We start from the raw sequence: 16971 nt of genomic DNA, 5'->3' as shown, positions 1-16971 counted from the left end.
ATTACTGTGATTGGCTGAGAGCGTAGCCACACCTACTGGCAAGTCTTAAAGGATTTCTCCTCGACAGACCAGGTTATTCTGGACTGGTCGACCTACTTGTGATATGCTCCAGTCTTTTAGTTAATAAAAGCCTTGGTTTGGATCAACAAGTCTTTGGTTCTTTTGACGCGCACTACAGCTACATGAAACATCAGGTACAGACTGTATTTTTCCAAGATATTGCAAGAAGACAAAGGTAACTTCTAAGCTTCTCTTCATTACCAAACGTTTTCTTAATGGCTGTATCCCTACTCTCACTATCGTCACCTCCAGGAAGCGCAAGGACCACAACCACTACGTTACTGAGATGGAGAGTATTAATTCATCTATTTGAACTACTTCAGCTCAGACAACATGCTAAATTTCTTTCAAGATTCTGCCTGCTCTCTGTGTCTCCTGCCTCCTCTCATGCCTAATTTATTTTTCTAAATTGACCATTAACATTGATGGTTTTCTCTCCCGTGGTTCTGTCCTATTTCTCCTGCACATCTAGTAAAGTCATAACTCTTCTCAAAATCTAACCTGATATTCATACAACTTACCACCCCACATCCAAACTTACTTTTCTCTCCAGAGCACACAGCCACCTCTCATCTGTGCTATTTGTAAAGTCCCATTTAGATTTTCAGTCTACTACACCCCTGAAACAGTCTATATTAAAGTCACAAAATACATCCTATATGATGGAACATGATATCATTCCTTAACCTTTGACCCAGATGATCACATTTCTCCAATGCTAACTCTACAGTGGCCAGTTTGTTACATTCCTATCCAGATAGGCGCTTGCACAGAATAACCTGCAGTTCCTTCACTTTCCACTAACTCACCAACTGGGAAGTTGACTCCTTTACTACATTACATGCTCAATGACAACACACTCCCCACCACTTCCCTCAGACCTTTAATTACCCAGGTTATGGTGTCCTATTGGTTCAGTAGAATATCCAGTAGATGACATTGAAAATGGCGGCTGGTGTGGACCCATGGAGAGCGAGGAGCAGGGATACAGTGCTCCTGCGCGGTCCAACTGCTCAGTCAACTGCTGTCAGCTCCACACAGGCTTTGAACGGCCCATTAAACAAGCCAATGACTGTTTTATTTAAAATCCCGCAACCGGTGTGCCTGTAGTCAAGATAGCAGCTCCTCTGATGGCAGCAGCCATGAGGAGTTGCAGACTTCAGGGGAGTGGAGAACTGGCACAGGGCACCAGAAAATGGGAGATCACCCCACGTCTGAGAAGGAGAAGCAGAGATGACCCACAGGACAACAAACACAGAAGGCAGACTGGTGTGGGGGCTCTGTAGCTGAAAGATCAACACATGCGGCGGGCTGCTGGTGATGGGATGAGGAACTCACGGAGGCTATGGACTCCTGGAGACTGTTGTTGGGAGACTCGCGCCAGGCTGCGCACTGGTGGAGACTGGCACAAAACTGGCTAAAGGGATACCCGGTGTTGGAACCGGGATGCAAGGGGATGCCGAAGAAGCTGAAGAGTTCCTGACTGTGTCAGAGGTTCAGATCTGGTGCTCAGGTTGCCAATGGTTTGGGCTGGACCTTGTGTGTCTGCAGAAGGCGCGGAGGTTGCAGAAGTGTTGGAAGCAAATCTATGGACACTGGGTGATTCTGGGGGGACTCTCTTTTTCTGACTATAAGAGGTGCTTCAGGCAATTTCTGTCGATTGCGAATTCTGTCAGAATTCCCAAGAGCCAGTCTCCAGCACCCTGTAGCCCAGGGGTCTCAAACTCAATTTACCCGGGGGCCGCTGGAGGTAGAGTCTGGGTGAGGCTGGGCCGCATCAGGTTTTCCACAAGAAAAGCTCTTACAAAAACATTCCAATGTTATCAAATGTCTTTATTTTTATTTTTTAACACAAAATAAGATGAAAAAATAAATAAATTAACAAAGAAAAAAAATAAAATCAATCAGTAATAAATAAATAAAATGAAAATAATAATAATGGAAATAATAATAATACAGCAGATATAGAAGACTGAAGAAACCACATATAGTTGCTGACTGGAGAAATGTAATTATTATTATTCAGATTCAAATGTCTGTATTAACAGTTCTTTAACCTTTAACTTTCTGAACATGAATGGAACATTGAACATAAACTGTTATGAACATGTCTTCTTCTGCCTACTTCTTACTGCTAGAGATCTGGCAGCACTTCCTCTCACAAAGCCGAGCCACATTTGGCTTAAGGGAGGAGGCAGTTGCGACCCTCAGTAGGGCTTGAGGATGATCATCAGTAAGTCTGGACCTGTCCTTGAACTTATTGAAGTTCAAGGTAGAGAAGAGCTTTTCGCACAAGTATGTGCTCCCAAAAAGACACATGGTCTGCTTGAACATTCGGGAAAGCTCAGGGAAGCTGGGGGGCAATTCTCTCAAAAATTGTCCAAGCTTGTCTGCTTTTCCACTCACCTCCCTGAACTTGGTTTTGAGTTCAGAGTTGCACTGCAGGTCAATGAGCTCCATTTGAAGCACAGGAGGGGCATCTTGCACATCAAAGAAGGGGTCCACAAAAATTTGAAATGTGTCTCTGTTTCAGTGTTTAGCCGATGCGTCTTTTCTGCTTCCTTTTCTGTCCCGCTGAGCAACAACTTCCCGGTTCAGACTGGACGCTGAAGCGCGTGAAGCGGGAGCGGCCACAGAAATTGCGCATGTGCCGCGTGCATATAATGACATATAGAAAATGCTCACAAATATGCTTATATTCACAATAAGCCCAGCCGATGTCCCGCCCCCGAGAGCAATATTGGTAGGTTCGTTCAGCTCCGCACACAACACTGAAAAGTGCCAATCATATCAAACTCGCGGGCCGCACTAACATTAAACTTTCATATTAAGGCGGGGCCACAAACTATCGTCCCGCGGGCCGCAAGCTTGAGACCCCTGCTGTAGCCCATCCGGATTCCCCAGCCACAAGTTGCCTGCAGCTTGTGTGGGTCACTCAGCCATTGAGCCCCTCACTGGTCAGCTTCCGTGATGAATCTCCGGTGCTTCTAAAGAGAAGCAAATGAAAGCTTTGTGTCCTTAATAAATGCTGCTCAACTTGGGAAGTATTTACAACATTTTCCATTTTTAATCACTTATTTGATTTAGAATTTCATTTAACTTTCTTAAAATTCTTGGCCTTGTAGAAGCTGGGCAGCTCAAATAGTGTTGCTGCCTTGATGTACTGACACCCAGGTCTGATTTTCTGTCCTCCCTTGCTGAAAGCATGAAGTGTGCTGTTTGCACACTCACTGGGACTCTGGATTCTAACATGCTACTTAAACAGGAAGCTTTAAGGGCCTATCAGAGAAAATGGGCTGGAGAAATAAGGGTTGGCGTAGGCTCAATGACTTCCTTCAAAATTATAATGGCGCAGAACAGTCCAACTCAGGAACTTGTTATATTGAACGTGATGTGTAAATCAAACTAGAATCCTGCTGGTTATACTTTTGTGCCTCTGGAAGGTTCTTAAATACTACTATTGTACAGTATCTGCTTCCACCACCTCTCCTGGCAGCTCTTTCCAGACACATACCATTCCGCGTCTAAAGTTTTAAACCTCTAAACTTCATTTTCTATCTCCACTGAACCTGGCACTGTCGACGCCGCCTTCACATTTGGTCGTTGTGAACCAAGTAGATTGGACGCTATTAAGGTTAACATGAAGGGCCTTTGTCCCGTGCGAACGCTGCAGGCGACTTCGGGCAAGCGCGCGAACACCTGAACAGAGCGGCGCTCCGGACGAAGGCAAGGCGCGCGAACACGGGAGCAGGGCCGACCCCGCGCAGGCGTACGAACACGGGAACAGGGCGGGCGCTGCGACCCCGCGCAGGCGCGCGGACACGGGAACAGGGCGGGCGCGGCTACCCCGCGCAGGCGCGTGGACACGGCTCAGATTGAGCGTGGGAGACCATTCGAGTGGATGGCCGCCGCGAAGGCGGGTTCGCGGCCTGCATGGCCCGCTGGTAACGAATTCTGGGTGTTGGCGGTGGAGCGATACTTGCTGAAGGAGGCCGGCCTCTCCCGATACGACGTCACTCTCTGTGGCGGAGTGCTCACCGAAAGGGCGCCACTGAAATGCCTGCTCGCCCCACGATTGAACCGTTTGGTGCAGAGGAATGATCTGCGTTCGGGCTGTCGCCTCAGGGTGGCGAAGCTGCGGATGCGGGTGGATGGTGTGAGGGTGTTGGATGAAGTGGAGGTGCTGGAGGCTCGCTCCCCTCCCCCACTCCTGAGGACAGCTCGGCTCTTGCCCTGTCCTTTGCTCAGACCCTCAAGCCATTATATGCCACTTTGGGAGGAAAGTGACTATTATGGGGAGGAGTGGATTGGACAAACGAGCAGCCAAGAACAAAGCCTCTTGGAAGGTGTGCGCGTTATTTCCATTTAAAATCCCACAATGGGGTCAATCCAAATTGACCTCATTAAAACATGTAACTATTTCATTTCCATGCAGTTCGTTTGCTTAGAAATTGAATTTTCGTGCAAATGAATACATGCTAATAGACCCTGGTGAATTAACTACTAGGTGGGCCCTGCCCCCTGCTCCCTGCCCCCTGCTCCCCCCCCTCTGTTGAATAGAATCAATTGAAATTGTTTTATTTATTAGACTTTGGGCATGATGCCATCACAAATTCTAAACTTATCTACCAGGTATGTGCTGGAAATACACCAGTGGTGTTTGGTTGGAGGAGGACAAACTTAATTAAAATCAAACAAAACTTTACAGAAGCCATTTGCTAGCGCTGAATAATTTGAAAAGTCTGTTAGTTATGGAAGGATAAGTAAAATCAGTTCTTAAAAAAAAAAGTCTGCAAAATAACACAGGAGAAGGGAAAGTCTTTTTTAAAAAAAAGTAAACCTCTGCTGCAGGAGGCAGCATTGATTGACAGGTAGCATTGGGACCTGTGGAGCCTGAATTGATAGATGGGACTGAGACCCCCGCTGCTGATTGACAAATGAACATGGTACTTTTTTGTAAGCCTTGATTGACAGTGGACCCAGGACTAATGCAAGCCCATATTGACAAGTGGCTTTGTTGGTGTGCAACTGGTTGTGACGGGTGCCCTTATTTTCTGGGCCCCAAAGCTTCAGCCTACTCAGTCTTATGGTTAATCCACCACTGCTAATGAAATAGCAGTTAACTTGGTCCATTGCAAACAATGATGAAATTTACTAAAATCTCATTTTGGTGATGATAACTTACTTGGTTTGCACCCAGAAATGTGTCCAAATGGGACTTGCATGTCTTCTAAGCAGACCAGACTTCATTGAATGAAGCTTCAAACAATTTGATAAACATCAATCTGAGCAGTGTGTCATCTTTCAAAGACAAATCTCTGAGACGGCCAGTCACCAGCAATATACAACAGGTGGGATAAAGGAGATCCTAGATTCATTCAAAGGAATGTGAAAGCCTTATCAAAGAAATTGTTATTTGCTGGGAGAGAGATCTTTTGGAAAAGGGATGGATAAAACCAAGACCCAGCAGAACAAATAGGCAGGAGTTGTTTCCGGGTGTCAAAATCCCCATTCATTTGAGGAGCTTCCTCACAAGATATGTCAGATTAAAAAGCAAAACAAGAAATAAAATTCTATAACTCTGATGCAAAAACAGAATGTTGGAAATATCAGAGGAGAAAAGCAAACAATGTTTGTCATAATATAATGGTCTTTCATTGGCACCTGCCAATTTTGATACAGCTTGCAAAGCTTAATTTTGAACCAATTAAATTCAAGGCTAAACACTGAGTCAAAATGTTGCTCATGCTTACATTGGACTTAATTGTGGAAGTCTAAGAAGTCAAAGAGGTCACTGTGAAAGTAGGGTGGAAAACTAAAGGGATAATCAAGTGGAAAAGACAACTTTGCAGACTGAATGAAGGTGTTCTGCAAAGCAAGAACCTATCATATGTTTGATGTCTCCATTGCAGAGGAGATCATATGAGCACTGCGTACAATGTAACCCTTTGGAAGAAATGCAGACAAATAGTGCTTTATCTGAAAGTTATATTTGGCCCTGGGTGGTGAAAAGATGTAAAAAGCCAAGTGGTTTTTTTTGTCTGGTAAAGACAAAAGAGTGAAGTAGGAAGTTGTGGAAGAAATGGTCCCTTCAGAATATTGAAAGAGGAGGGGAAAATGTATCTTGGCCCTGGAACATGTAAAGATGTGGAGGGTGATCCATTAATAGTGTAGTGGGCAAGGGCAATCCTAACTATGTGTCTGAAAAGAAGGCACAAGAGCAAAAGAAGAGTCATAGTTAACAAAAGGTGGGATAGATATGCTTTCAATAACTCAAAAGACTGGAGTTACAGAACAATAGGTTTTTATTTACAATAAACTTGAAGGTCATCCTGTGCTGTGACCCAGTCTTTCTAAGGAGGGGTTATGGTGTTGGAGCCTTTATACAGGGTCAAGAGGGAGGAGCCACGGGTACAGTCACAGAACAGGTTGGAGCCAGATAAATGAGTGTACAGCAGTTCACAGAAAATTTGGAAAACTAGTGCACTGGTGGAAGTCTTGTTCATCCTACCTGGAAGACTGGCAGGTATGATGAGAAGAAAGAACAAAAGCTGGTTGTTTGAAATGCAAAGTTGCAGTTTCAGGAAATCTATAATTTAAAAAAAAAAGCCCTGGAGCAATAATCTCATCTTCCAGTGGATTATTTATAAATAGAGCTATGCAAAATGGGAAAATGGAATGAATCCTTGGAAGACGTGATAGGAGATGTAGTTAAATAGCTGTGGGTGTAGAGGCTTGTAACAGACATTACCTTTATTTTGTTTGCATTTTTTGATCGATTCTTTGCTTAGTTGATGTAGTTGGATAATATACTAGCAAGAGGATCAGGCTGATAGAAGGCAGATCTTCTATTTTGGGGAGATGCTGGCCACAAAAAGATCAGGATAGTCCATCTCCCTGAAGATTAATGTGTGGTTCATGGAAAAATGGCACTGTTCATCCTGAAATTCTGTGATAATCCATAACCAGCAAATAGGAAATAGAAATATTCCCTATGAGGAAAAAACCAGCAAATAGGAAATAGAAATATTCCCTATGAGGAAAAAAGTCTTCATTATTGATTGGGGTCTTTATGGGCAAGAGTGCAATAAATGGTTGCCGGTGTTGATGGAAAGCCAACAATGCTGGCAATTACAAATGTCAAAGGTGCCACATATCCTTCATTGAGATCAAAGTTGATGAAATATTCTCTGAATACATTTCCAGGATGAACTCTCTGATAAGCCTGTGAGTAGAAAATTTGAATAGATGGCAGAGGTAAGTTGTGGTCATTTTGAAAGATTCTATTGTAAGGAAGTTGAGAGCCAATGTGACCTTCACCCCGATGCAAAGTCAGGCCTGAGAATGATTTTGAAGGTATCTCAGTGATTATAATTTCAAAATATGTTCATTTGAGGGATCCAGGTAGAATGGAGTATCTCAGAAGTGCGTTTTTGCAGATAAGCTATCCTTGCCTTCTGCCCCAAAGTCCCTGATTGCCCTTGTTCTCCCAAAGCTATCAGTAATGTATTCTTGCCAGTGATGTCACCATTCAGGCACTTATTGAATGAATATGTTGGCAATTAATAGTGCGGGAAAAAAAATCATGATTTGTTATAGAATGTTTAAGAATCATACAGACAGACATTTCAAAAGGGAAGACATGGAAGGTTACGGTCCACATGTGGGAAACTGGAATAGTGATGATGGGCAAAAGTTGGCATGGCAAGAGCTGAAGGCCTTATTTCCATGCTGACTTGTTGAAGATACAGAAGCCAGCCTGCACAAATCAATCTACAAATAATGAGGGACAAGGTAATCTATTGTTTTTGTGACCTTAATTGTAGTGAACATAAGAGGGATAACTGCCTTCATCTTCAAAACAATGTTATGAAATCTTTCATGCTCTTCTAAGAGGTAAGATAGGGTCACATGCTTAACATATTTATAAAATGGATTCCAATTGTGCAGCACTTTGACAATGTAGTGCTAGGTTTTCACCCTAGATGATGACTAGGCTGCTGGAATGACACAACTCACTCAAATCCTGGAATTAAATTTGAACTCCAACTTTGATGTAGAGATGAGATTGGAAACAACAAACTTGTGACATTTAGCAATATGACTTAAAGCTTAAAAAAAAGTAAAGAATAAAAAGGAGAGTTCAGGCAAGGAGTTTCAGTTAGAAATATAAAAGACATATTTAAGAATGGGAGATGTGGAAAGAAGAGAACCAGTAGATATGTAAGAGACCATACTTAGAGAAATATAAATGTTTGCAGGGCGGGTTTTTAAGAGAGAATGGTGGAGCTGGGTGGATGTATCAGAAGAAATTGACACCATTTCAAATAAGCTGAAAGCAAATGTGCGCAGGAGAGCATTGAGATGGTCAAATCAGGAATTTGAAAACAAAATGAGCACAGCAGCAGATTTGCAGAGGTGGTTGATGAGAAGGAAGTTGTTGAGAATATTAGACCTGATCTTTGGATCAAAGCCAAATAATTTCATAACTCTTAACTGTTGCTCATTTCAGATAAGGTAGAAGGTTGAATTAGCAGCAAGAGTCGGGAAAAAAATTGCAGCAATGCCAACTAATGACTTCCCATGATCACCTGAGAAAATTGTATTAATTTCAATTCATCTATTGAACATTACTGATTTTTTGAGAAGATGTGGCAAGCTGTCTTTTTAAAGCACTAAAGTCAATCGAGTTAATGTATTTTTACAGTACAATGGGGTAGAGAGTACCAGAATTTGAACCAAGCAACAATGACAGAATAGTGATTTACTTCCAAGTCTGGATGGAGAATGACTTACAGGGAAATCGACAAATTATATTGTTTCCAACCCCTGTAATTTGATGAAATGGCCTTATGTTAATTAAGCAGTCTGGCAACATTAAATGTTTGGGATGATAGTGAGTAGGGAGAATTGAATATAGATATAGAAGACAATTCTCTGTCTTAGAAATTCTTGACATGTATTTTTAGGACCCTCAAATTAACTCTCTTATTAACTGACTTAAATTAAGTGTGGGTGTTGGTACTGTGTTGAAGCTGTCAATTTTTATTCTAATCAAACAAGTCATAAATACAGGACATGATTGTATAAATATGCCATGTCGTTTTTCAACACTGATATTGTCAGCTCACACATATTTATGAGTAAATCTAGATTTCTTCTTTTATAAATTTACGACATACAGGTCTGAGAACAATCACATTAAAGGAATTGGTGTTTGCCTACAGAGGAGGATTGAAATTGGCTCCACTGTTGGTGAGAATAATGTATAAATCCAAATTACGGCATTATGGAAAAACTGCCAAGAACATTGATTGGCCTTATCTGGTAAAGCCTTATTATGATTTCTTCTTTGATGTAAAGAACAACTTTATTTAAGGACCAAGTCTTCTAAGTTTAAGATTGCAGACATCTGCAAGGAATGATGTTGACAATTCTGACAAAACAACAAATTAATAATAATATTTGTAGTACAGTATATGGTATCAATCCCACCCTGCAAAAAAGTAATATATGAGATGTTTCACATGTGAGGAAGGGTATTTCATTAATTAAGCATGTACTTATTTGCTTGTAGTTCTTACGTGTTGGTTGATATCACCTGATATATTATCACCTCACAGCTTCAGGGACTAGTTTTGATCCTGACCTTGGGTGGCATCTTTGTGGTGTTTGCAAGTTGTCCCTGTGATTGCATGCTTTTTCCAGTTTGCTAATATATCCCAATGTTATATACAGAGGAAACTTGGGACTATTTTATGCTGGAGCATGAACACTGCAAGACTGTAAGAGCCACATCACACTTGAGTAGTGAGCATGTTCAATGAGACACTGTAAGAACCACATCACACTGAGTGGTGAGCATGCTCAGTGTGACAGGTTATGAATACATGACCAGTACTGATGTAAGTAAAGTTTTGTGCTCCTAAACTTTCAAGCTTTTCTTAGTGTTTATTAAGACCTCGGATGGTACAACCAAGGACATGGTGGCAGCAGTGGGATTGATAGAAACCTACACCATATAGAAAAAAAAATCCCTATAAACTAAAATAAACACGAAGAGAAGGAAACAAAGAAAAAACACCATTACCTGATTACCAGAGCTGGAGAAGAAAATGGCGGCAGTAGCAGCGTTACACCCAGTAATGGACGAGGTGTAATAGAGGCTTTTTAAAAGTTCAAGCAGAAGTGCAATCTGGTATTCAAAAGTCTCCTCAAGGGAATCACACCAGAGGAAAAGGTTAGTTACATCTTTGGACAGGGGAGAGAGAGGACTAGACCTGTTTAATAGCTGGGAGCTGGCTGAAGAGGAAGAAAATAACCCAGAAAGGATATTAGAAAAACTTTCCTCTCTGGAACCGAAATCCAACCATAGAATAAAGCTTTATGAGTTCCAGGGATCAAACCAAGAGCCTGATAAGTCAATAGATAATTTCCCCACAAGGCTAAAGAACATGGGAGCAAAATGCAAGTTCAAAGAAGTAGAGGAGAGAATAGTAGACCAACTAATTTGGGGAAGCATTCATTCCGAAGTGCAGAAAGCTCTCAGGAAAAAGACAGCTTGAAACTAGTAGACGCAGCTAGATCCTTCAAGGCCACAAGGAGGCAAATGCAATCCCTCTCCATGCAGGCCAACATGCAGCACAGAGAAGAAGGGTTGATGCCATAAAATGCACGCAAAGAAAGTTGCAGACATCAAAGAACTGCAGGAGGTGCGGCAGAATACACCCCTTCGATGACTGCAAGAAATGTCCCGCGTATGTTTCGAAGTGCAGGACCTGTGGGAAGGTCAATCACTGGGAAAAGATGTGTAGGTCTGACATGAAAAGAGAGAGAAACCAAGAATACAGAAGGAAAGTACACCACATCGAGAGAAGTGACAACAGTGACTCCGATTCACTAACGCTCGGCATCGAAACAATACTCCTCCATGAGACGTCCAAGATAGGGAAGGGAGAAAAAAATGAATGACACATCACGATCCAAGTAAAAAGAAAGATCAGAAACAAACCAATGATATTCAACTTGAAAATAAAGTTGGATACAGGATCACAAAGCAATGTCCTCCCACTTAGAGGAAGGCACACTAGAAGCTGTAAATGTCACGCTCACAGCCTATGGTGACCCCGGAAAAATCCAAATAAAAGGTAAACATTAAGGAAAGAGCATCATATGCACATTCTTTGTGGTTGAAGCCGATGGTCCAGCAACCTAGGCCTGAATAGTTGTCAAAAATTACAGCTAATCTTGGTAAACAATGAGATCAGGGAGAAGAAAATGTCCAAGAGGATCAACACCGACACCCTGCTTGAGCCACGCCCTCCGATCACAAATAAGTCCGAGCTCATGGACATATACCTTGAATGTTTTGATGACACAGTCAGGTGCTTTGGGAACTTTGAATACCACATTGCTATAGACCCAAAATACAAACCAATAATCCATACTCCACAGAAGGTGCCAATAGAGCTGAAACAAAAGCTAAAGCAGGAGATGGAAGAAATGGAATGAAAAGTAGTAGAGCCAACTGACTGGGTAAACTCTATAGTAGTAAAAGAAAAACTGAATGGTGGCCTAAGAATATGTCTGGACCCCAAATACTTAAACCAAGCAATCAAAAAAGGGCACTATCCAATACCAGTGCTGGAAGACATCACTTCTGAACTCACGGGATCCAAAATCTTCGGTAAGCTCGATGCCAAGAATGGATATTGGAATGTGAAGCTGGATGAAAAATCAACACTGCTAACAACATTCAACACTTCATTCAGCCAGTATTAGTTCCTGCCCCTACCTTTTGGCCTAAAGGTGAGCCAAGATATCTTCCAGCAAAAGATAGATGAGACCTACAAGGGAAGCAAGGGCACTGTCAGCATTGCAGATGACATCCAAATCTTTGGCAGAGATGGGAAAATCCACAATTTTTACCTACATGAGGCCATAGAGAGAACAAAAGGGGCCAGCATCAAACTTAATGCAGACAACTGCATCATTAAGGTGGAGGAGTGCCACTTCTTCAGAATGGTGAACACACCTGAAGGGGTCAGGCCAAGCCCAGAGAAGGTAACAGCCAGTGCTGAAATGGAACACCCAAAGGACATAAAGGAACTAAGAAGCTTCCTCGGCCTGGTCCAAAATATGAGTTCCTTCACCCCACACATGTCAGACCACACAGCCAACCTCAGAGAGTTGCTGAAAGAGGATGTGGAGTTTCAGTGATCACCATCGCATCAGCGAGATTTCGACAAGCTTAAGGAAGTGGTCTGCAGAGAAGTAGAACTGAGCTACTATGACAGGAAAAAAAACTGTCACATTACAAGTAGACACTTCCATCAGAGGCCTTGGGGCAGCATTGGTTCAGGAAGGAAAACCGATAGCCTTTGCTTCAAAAGCCCTGACAACAGCAGAGACCCAGAATGCCAATATTGAAAGGGAACTGTTGGCAATCGTATATGATGCAAAAAATTCCTCTATGGGAGACAGTTTGTGGTAGAGAGTGATCATCTCTCACTGGAACACATCCAGAAAATTAACCTAAGCAAGGCACCAACCAGACGACAGAGGCTACTCCTCCGGCTCCAATGTTATGACTTTACCTTGAAGTATAGGCCAGGGAAGGAAATGGTGCTTGCTGATGCTTTGTCACATCTTTCCCCAAATGAAAAATATAAAATGAAAGATATGGAGATCAAGATACATCACCTTGTCAGGGTAACCAATAACAAACTAAACCAGATTAAAGAAGAAACAGAAAAGGATGAGGAACTGCAGCTGCTTCTCCCAACAGGTGATACAGGGATGGTCAGAAAGGATAAAACAGGTACAGCCTACAATACGCCAGTATTGGTCTATCAGTGATGACATATCCCTGGAGAACGGTGTGGAGATCAAGAATCTGGTTGTGTGGTGCCAGGACAACAATCTTGCTTTCAATTTCAGTAAGATTCCACCTGCATTGAATTCGCCCATCGTTATTGAATGAAGATCTACTGGGACCAGTGCCTGAAGAGGGCGCACAAAATCAGTGAACCGGTGCCTGTTTCCGCTCTGTAAATGGTTATATGGTTACTGCTGGCAGGGTCTCGGCTGATAACACCAGAAACAATGAAAAAATAAATTCTCCTGAAAATACACCAAGGCCACATGGGATTGGAGAAATGCAAATTTAGAGCAAAGTCAGCAGTTTACTGGATAGGCATGTACAAGGACATTGAAAACATGGTGGCTACATGTCTGGCATGCCAGAAATACACAACAAAAAGAAGAGCTGATACCTGCGGAAATACCCGCCAGGCCATGGGACACAGTGGGAGCAGACCTGTTCACAGAAAACCAAGAATGGTATCTGATGGTGTCCTGCTACTACTCCAAATTCCCGTTCATCAGGAAAGTGAAGGACCTGAAAGCATCGACCATCACTATTGCAGCACGTGTGCCCTTCACAGAATAGGGGATACCCAAATAAATGATTCGTGACAATGGGACCCGATTTACATCGCGAGAATTCAGAGAAATGGCTGCTGAATATGGGTTCACCATCACTACTTCATCACCACATTACCCCAAGGGTCATGGATTCATTGAAAGGCACGTACAGACAGTTTAACCCACTCTCCCAAAGTGCCGAGAGACAAAAGGAAATCTCTTTCTCGCTCTTCTGTTACTGCGAACAACACTCCTGAGGGCCGACTTGAAATCCCCGGTAGAGCTTCTGAATGGCAGAAAGTACAAGACAACCCTATCAAGCAAAATCCATCCACCAGACGATCAAGAGGAAACAAGAAGAAAGTTGACTAACATACAAGAGGAAAGTCATCAACGTTATAATAAACATGCACAAACACTACCAGAACTCTTCAGAGGGCAGCATGTGCATGTTCAAGAGCCAGTGATAAAAACCTGGAGTCCAGCAAAGATTGTTAGAGAAGCTGAGACACCAAGGTCATATATCATTAAGACAGAATCAGGCAGGCAGCTGACACAAAACAGGACCCACATTTGCCCAACACCAGATCTGACATGGAAAGTGCCAGAAGCACCAGCAGCTTCTAAAAATCCAACAACTTGTGAGGGAATACGAGTAGAAACCCCAACCAACAACACCGTAAGAACTGAACAGCGAGCAACAGGAGAACGGAGGCAAACAACACCACTACCCACAAGCACACTAACACCACCAAACCAAAGAGATGCAACAAGGTCTACGTGGTAGAGAAGCAACATCCTATCACCAGTGCGATTCCGCTGAAAATAATATAGAACTGCAATTGTGTAATTAGAATAATTATTTCTTAATGGCAAGTGCAGGTAAAGAAGCAGTAACAATTTATTTTTATTAAATTTTAAATCTTAATAAATCTTTTAATTTTTAATACATTTTTTAAAGAAGATGGGATGTTATATACAGAGGAAACTTGGGACTTTTATGCTGGAGCATGAACACTGCAAGACTGTAAGAGCAGCATCACACTGAGTGGTGAGCATGTTCAGTGTGACAGTGTATGAATACATGACCAGTACTGATGTAAGTAAAGTTTTGTGCTCTTAAACTGACAAGCTTTTCTTAGTGTTTATAAAAACCTCCGATGATACAACCGAGAAAATAACACCCAAAGATGTATGATTGATAGATTAATTGTTGGCTGAGCATTTCCTTGAGTGTACGTGGGTAGCAGAGGAATTGAGAGTTAACAGAAAATGAGAGCGATCAGGTGATAGGAAAACAATTGGAGGAATATGAATATAATTATGACTGACAAAAATAGAAGTTGCAATTCAATCAGTGCATGATTATCAGTGTGTTATGGTGTTTGAAGTAAAATACAAGTGAAGTACATTTGTGTTTCATGTAGATGAGATGGATCTACATTGAAGACGATGGGTGAATTGTCAATGTGTAGCGTCTGACCTTTTGTGGCCACTCAATTCCAAACAACTTTAAGTTTTGCTTATTGCAACCAAAGTGGAGGCATCTGAACTTCATGCAGCCAGTCCCAAGGCCTATCCTTGGATGCATTCATGATATTTTGACAATTCAGTGCTATCAAAAGCCTTTTTAAAATAGTCCTGTTAATAAGAATCATTTAAAAAAAATCAATCAAATATATTTAAATAATTTATAAAAATAATACAAAATAGAATAAAAATTGAAAAGCCTTAAATCAACAAAAATATTAGAAATACATAAACAAAGTAACAGCAAGCAAACCACTTGTCTACACTTGGTCTTTATTCAAAGACAGAGACCCTACTCAAATGTTGAGGTAGCACCAGTTATGCTGGTCAAACCCTGAAGTAAAGCTAAGCATCCTTCTGGTTGTAATCACTGGAGAGGGAAGTCTGACCAAGCTCATCATTGACATTTGTGTTTTAATGCATAGACACAGGAATGAAATGGAGGATATTACCTACAGTTCTCTGTGGTACAGCAGAATGTCAGCCCAATTTCTACATCCTATGTATGTAATGTTTTCATTAGATTCATTAGATTTAAACATCTGCATAAATTGCATAGAAAAGTTTTCAGATGATGAATACCAGGGTAAAAAAAAAAATGGCAGAGTTTTAGGGAGTAAATCTATTGATTTCTAGGGTTTTCAAGTTCTTATTATCATCTCAGATGAAACTTTCGTCAGACCACAGTGCACACACGTGCGTGTGCACACAATGCACAGAACATAACCACATTTCTACTTAAATATATTATTAAAATAAATATATAAATATTTTGGAATGCTATGCTGATTTACAGGATATTGTTCATCAATTTCACTGCCCGTGGGAAGAAACTTTTTCCCAACCTGGCAGCCCTGATTTTGATGCTCCTGACCCTCCTCGATACTAGTGAGTCAAAGATACTATGTGCTGAATGGAAAGTCTTCTCTCGTTCTTTGAGCAATAATATTTCTTCCAACAACTTTCATTAATAAAGTACATATAATCCAGCAGAACTTCCAAAGGCACTTTATAAGGACATTGACAAAGATAAATTGACATTGAGAGTATATTTGAGAAGTCTGAGTGCATATGTGAAGTCATATCTTAAATGTGTAGATACTATAGAGCTGTGGAGAAAATATTCCTGAGTTGGGATCTTAATGCTTGTGAACAAATATTTGTCTTTTTAAATGGAATGAAGTCTTGACCAGGAGGGAATACTAAATTAATATTCTAAGAATTTAGTTCAGTACTTGTTTTAATTTGTTTATATATGTCTGAATGATGACTGTTTATATTGAAATTTTAAAATTGTATAGGACTATTTTGACATTTGATGCTTTTGTTCTGTCTTCATACATTTTTTTTGTTCTCATGAAGCTTTTAGGACATTTTCAAATATTGATGGATGAGGGGCAGCATGCACTGCATGATATTATTGATGTTGTTTTAATTTTCTCTTTATGAGATGTTTTATTCTTTAGGCACACTTTGAAGTTGGTGACTCTTCTGGTATGACATCAATGGTTCTGTGGAACTCACTGTGCCCAAGATTTTTCAGGAGTTTAGAAGTTGGCACTGTAATATTTGTGCAACAGTATGCAGTGAAGGATGCATATCAAAAGAGAACTCAGCCTTTTTCATACTATCCAGACTTAACAATTTACAATGAAATAGGTAATGTGATAATGTTATATTTATAATAATAAAATGTAGGGTATTTAAGGAAAATTTTCTTTGTTTTCAAATGGACGATATTGTGTCATTAGAATGCAATTGATTGAAAGTGATGTGACCATTGCATAACTGTTGAATGCTCTTCTCCCACACGAAGTAAAACTTGCTAAGTCTTTCATGATGTCAGTGTGACTGATTGGAGCTTATGAAAATGACAATAAAATTACAGATGTTAGAAATCTGACATAAGGGGAGTCTCCTACTGGCAGAGCATGGAGTAAGTTGCGTTTAGGCACT

General features: G+C 41.3%; 1 protein-coding gene across 9 annotated transcripts in view; it reads left to right on the top strand.

Annotated features, from left to right (window-relative positions):
• The first annotated feature begins 3888 nt into the window (after nucleotides 1-3888).
• The window catches only part of LOC138739297 (RPA-related protein RADX-like), a 63701-nt gene continuing 50618 nt past the window's right edge, over nucleotides 3889-16971 (top strand). For 4 of the 9 annotated variants that reach the window (XM_069891067.1, XM_069891066.1, XM_069891064.1 and 1 more), the window contains exons 1-3: nucleotides 3889-4406; nucleotides 9245-9387; nucleotides 16482-16674. In XM_069891067.1, the coding sequence (XP_069747168.1) occupies nucleotides 3962-4406; nucleotides 9245-9387; nucleotides 16482-16674 (781 nt within the window). In that variant the 5' untranslated portion in view covers nucleotides 3889-3961. Of the gene's footprint in view, nucleotides 4407-5260; nucleotides 5412-9244; nucleotides 9388-14446; nucleotides 14585-16481; nucleotides 16675-16971 lie in introns of those variants that run through there. The other 5 variants (XM_069891072.1, XM_069891070.1, XM_069891068.1 and 2 more) reach the window with 5 other exon arrangements.

Source organism: Narcine bancroftii, chromosome 7, assembly GCF_036971445.1.
Source record: "Narcine bancroftii isolate sNarBan1 chromosome 7, sNarBan1.hap1, whole genome shotgun sequence".
Lineage (NCBI taxonomy): Eukaryota > Metazoa > Chordata > Chondrichthyes > Torpediniformes > Narcinidae > Narcine > Narcine bancroftii.
Note: the sequence above shows the minus strand (reverse complement) of the source record. Positions and strands in the feature narration are given on the sequence as shown.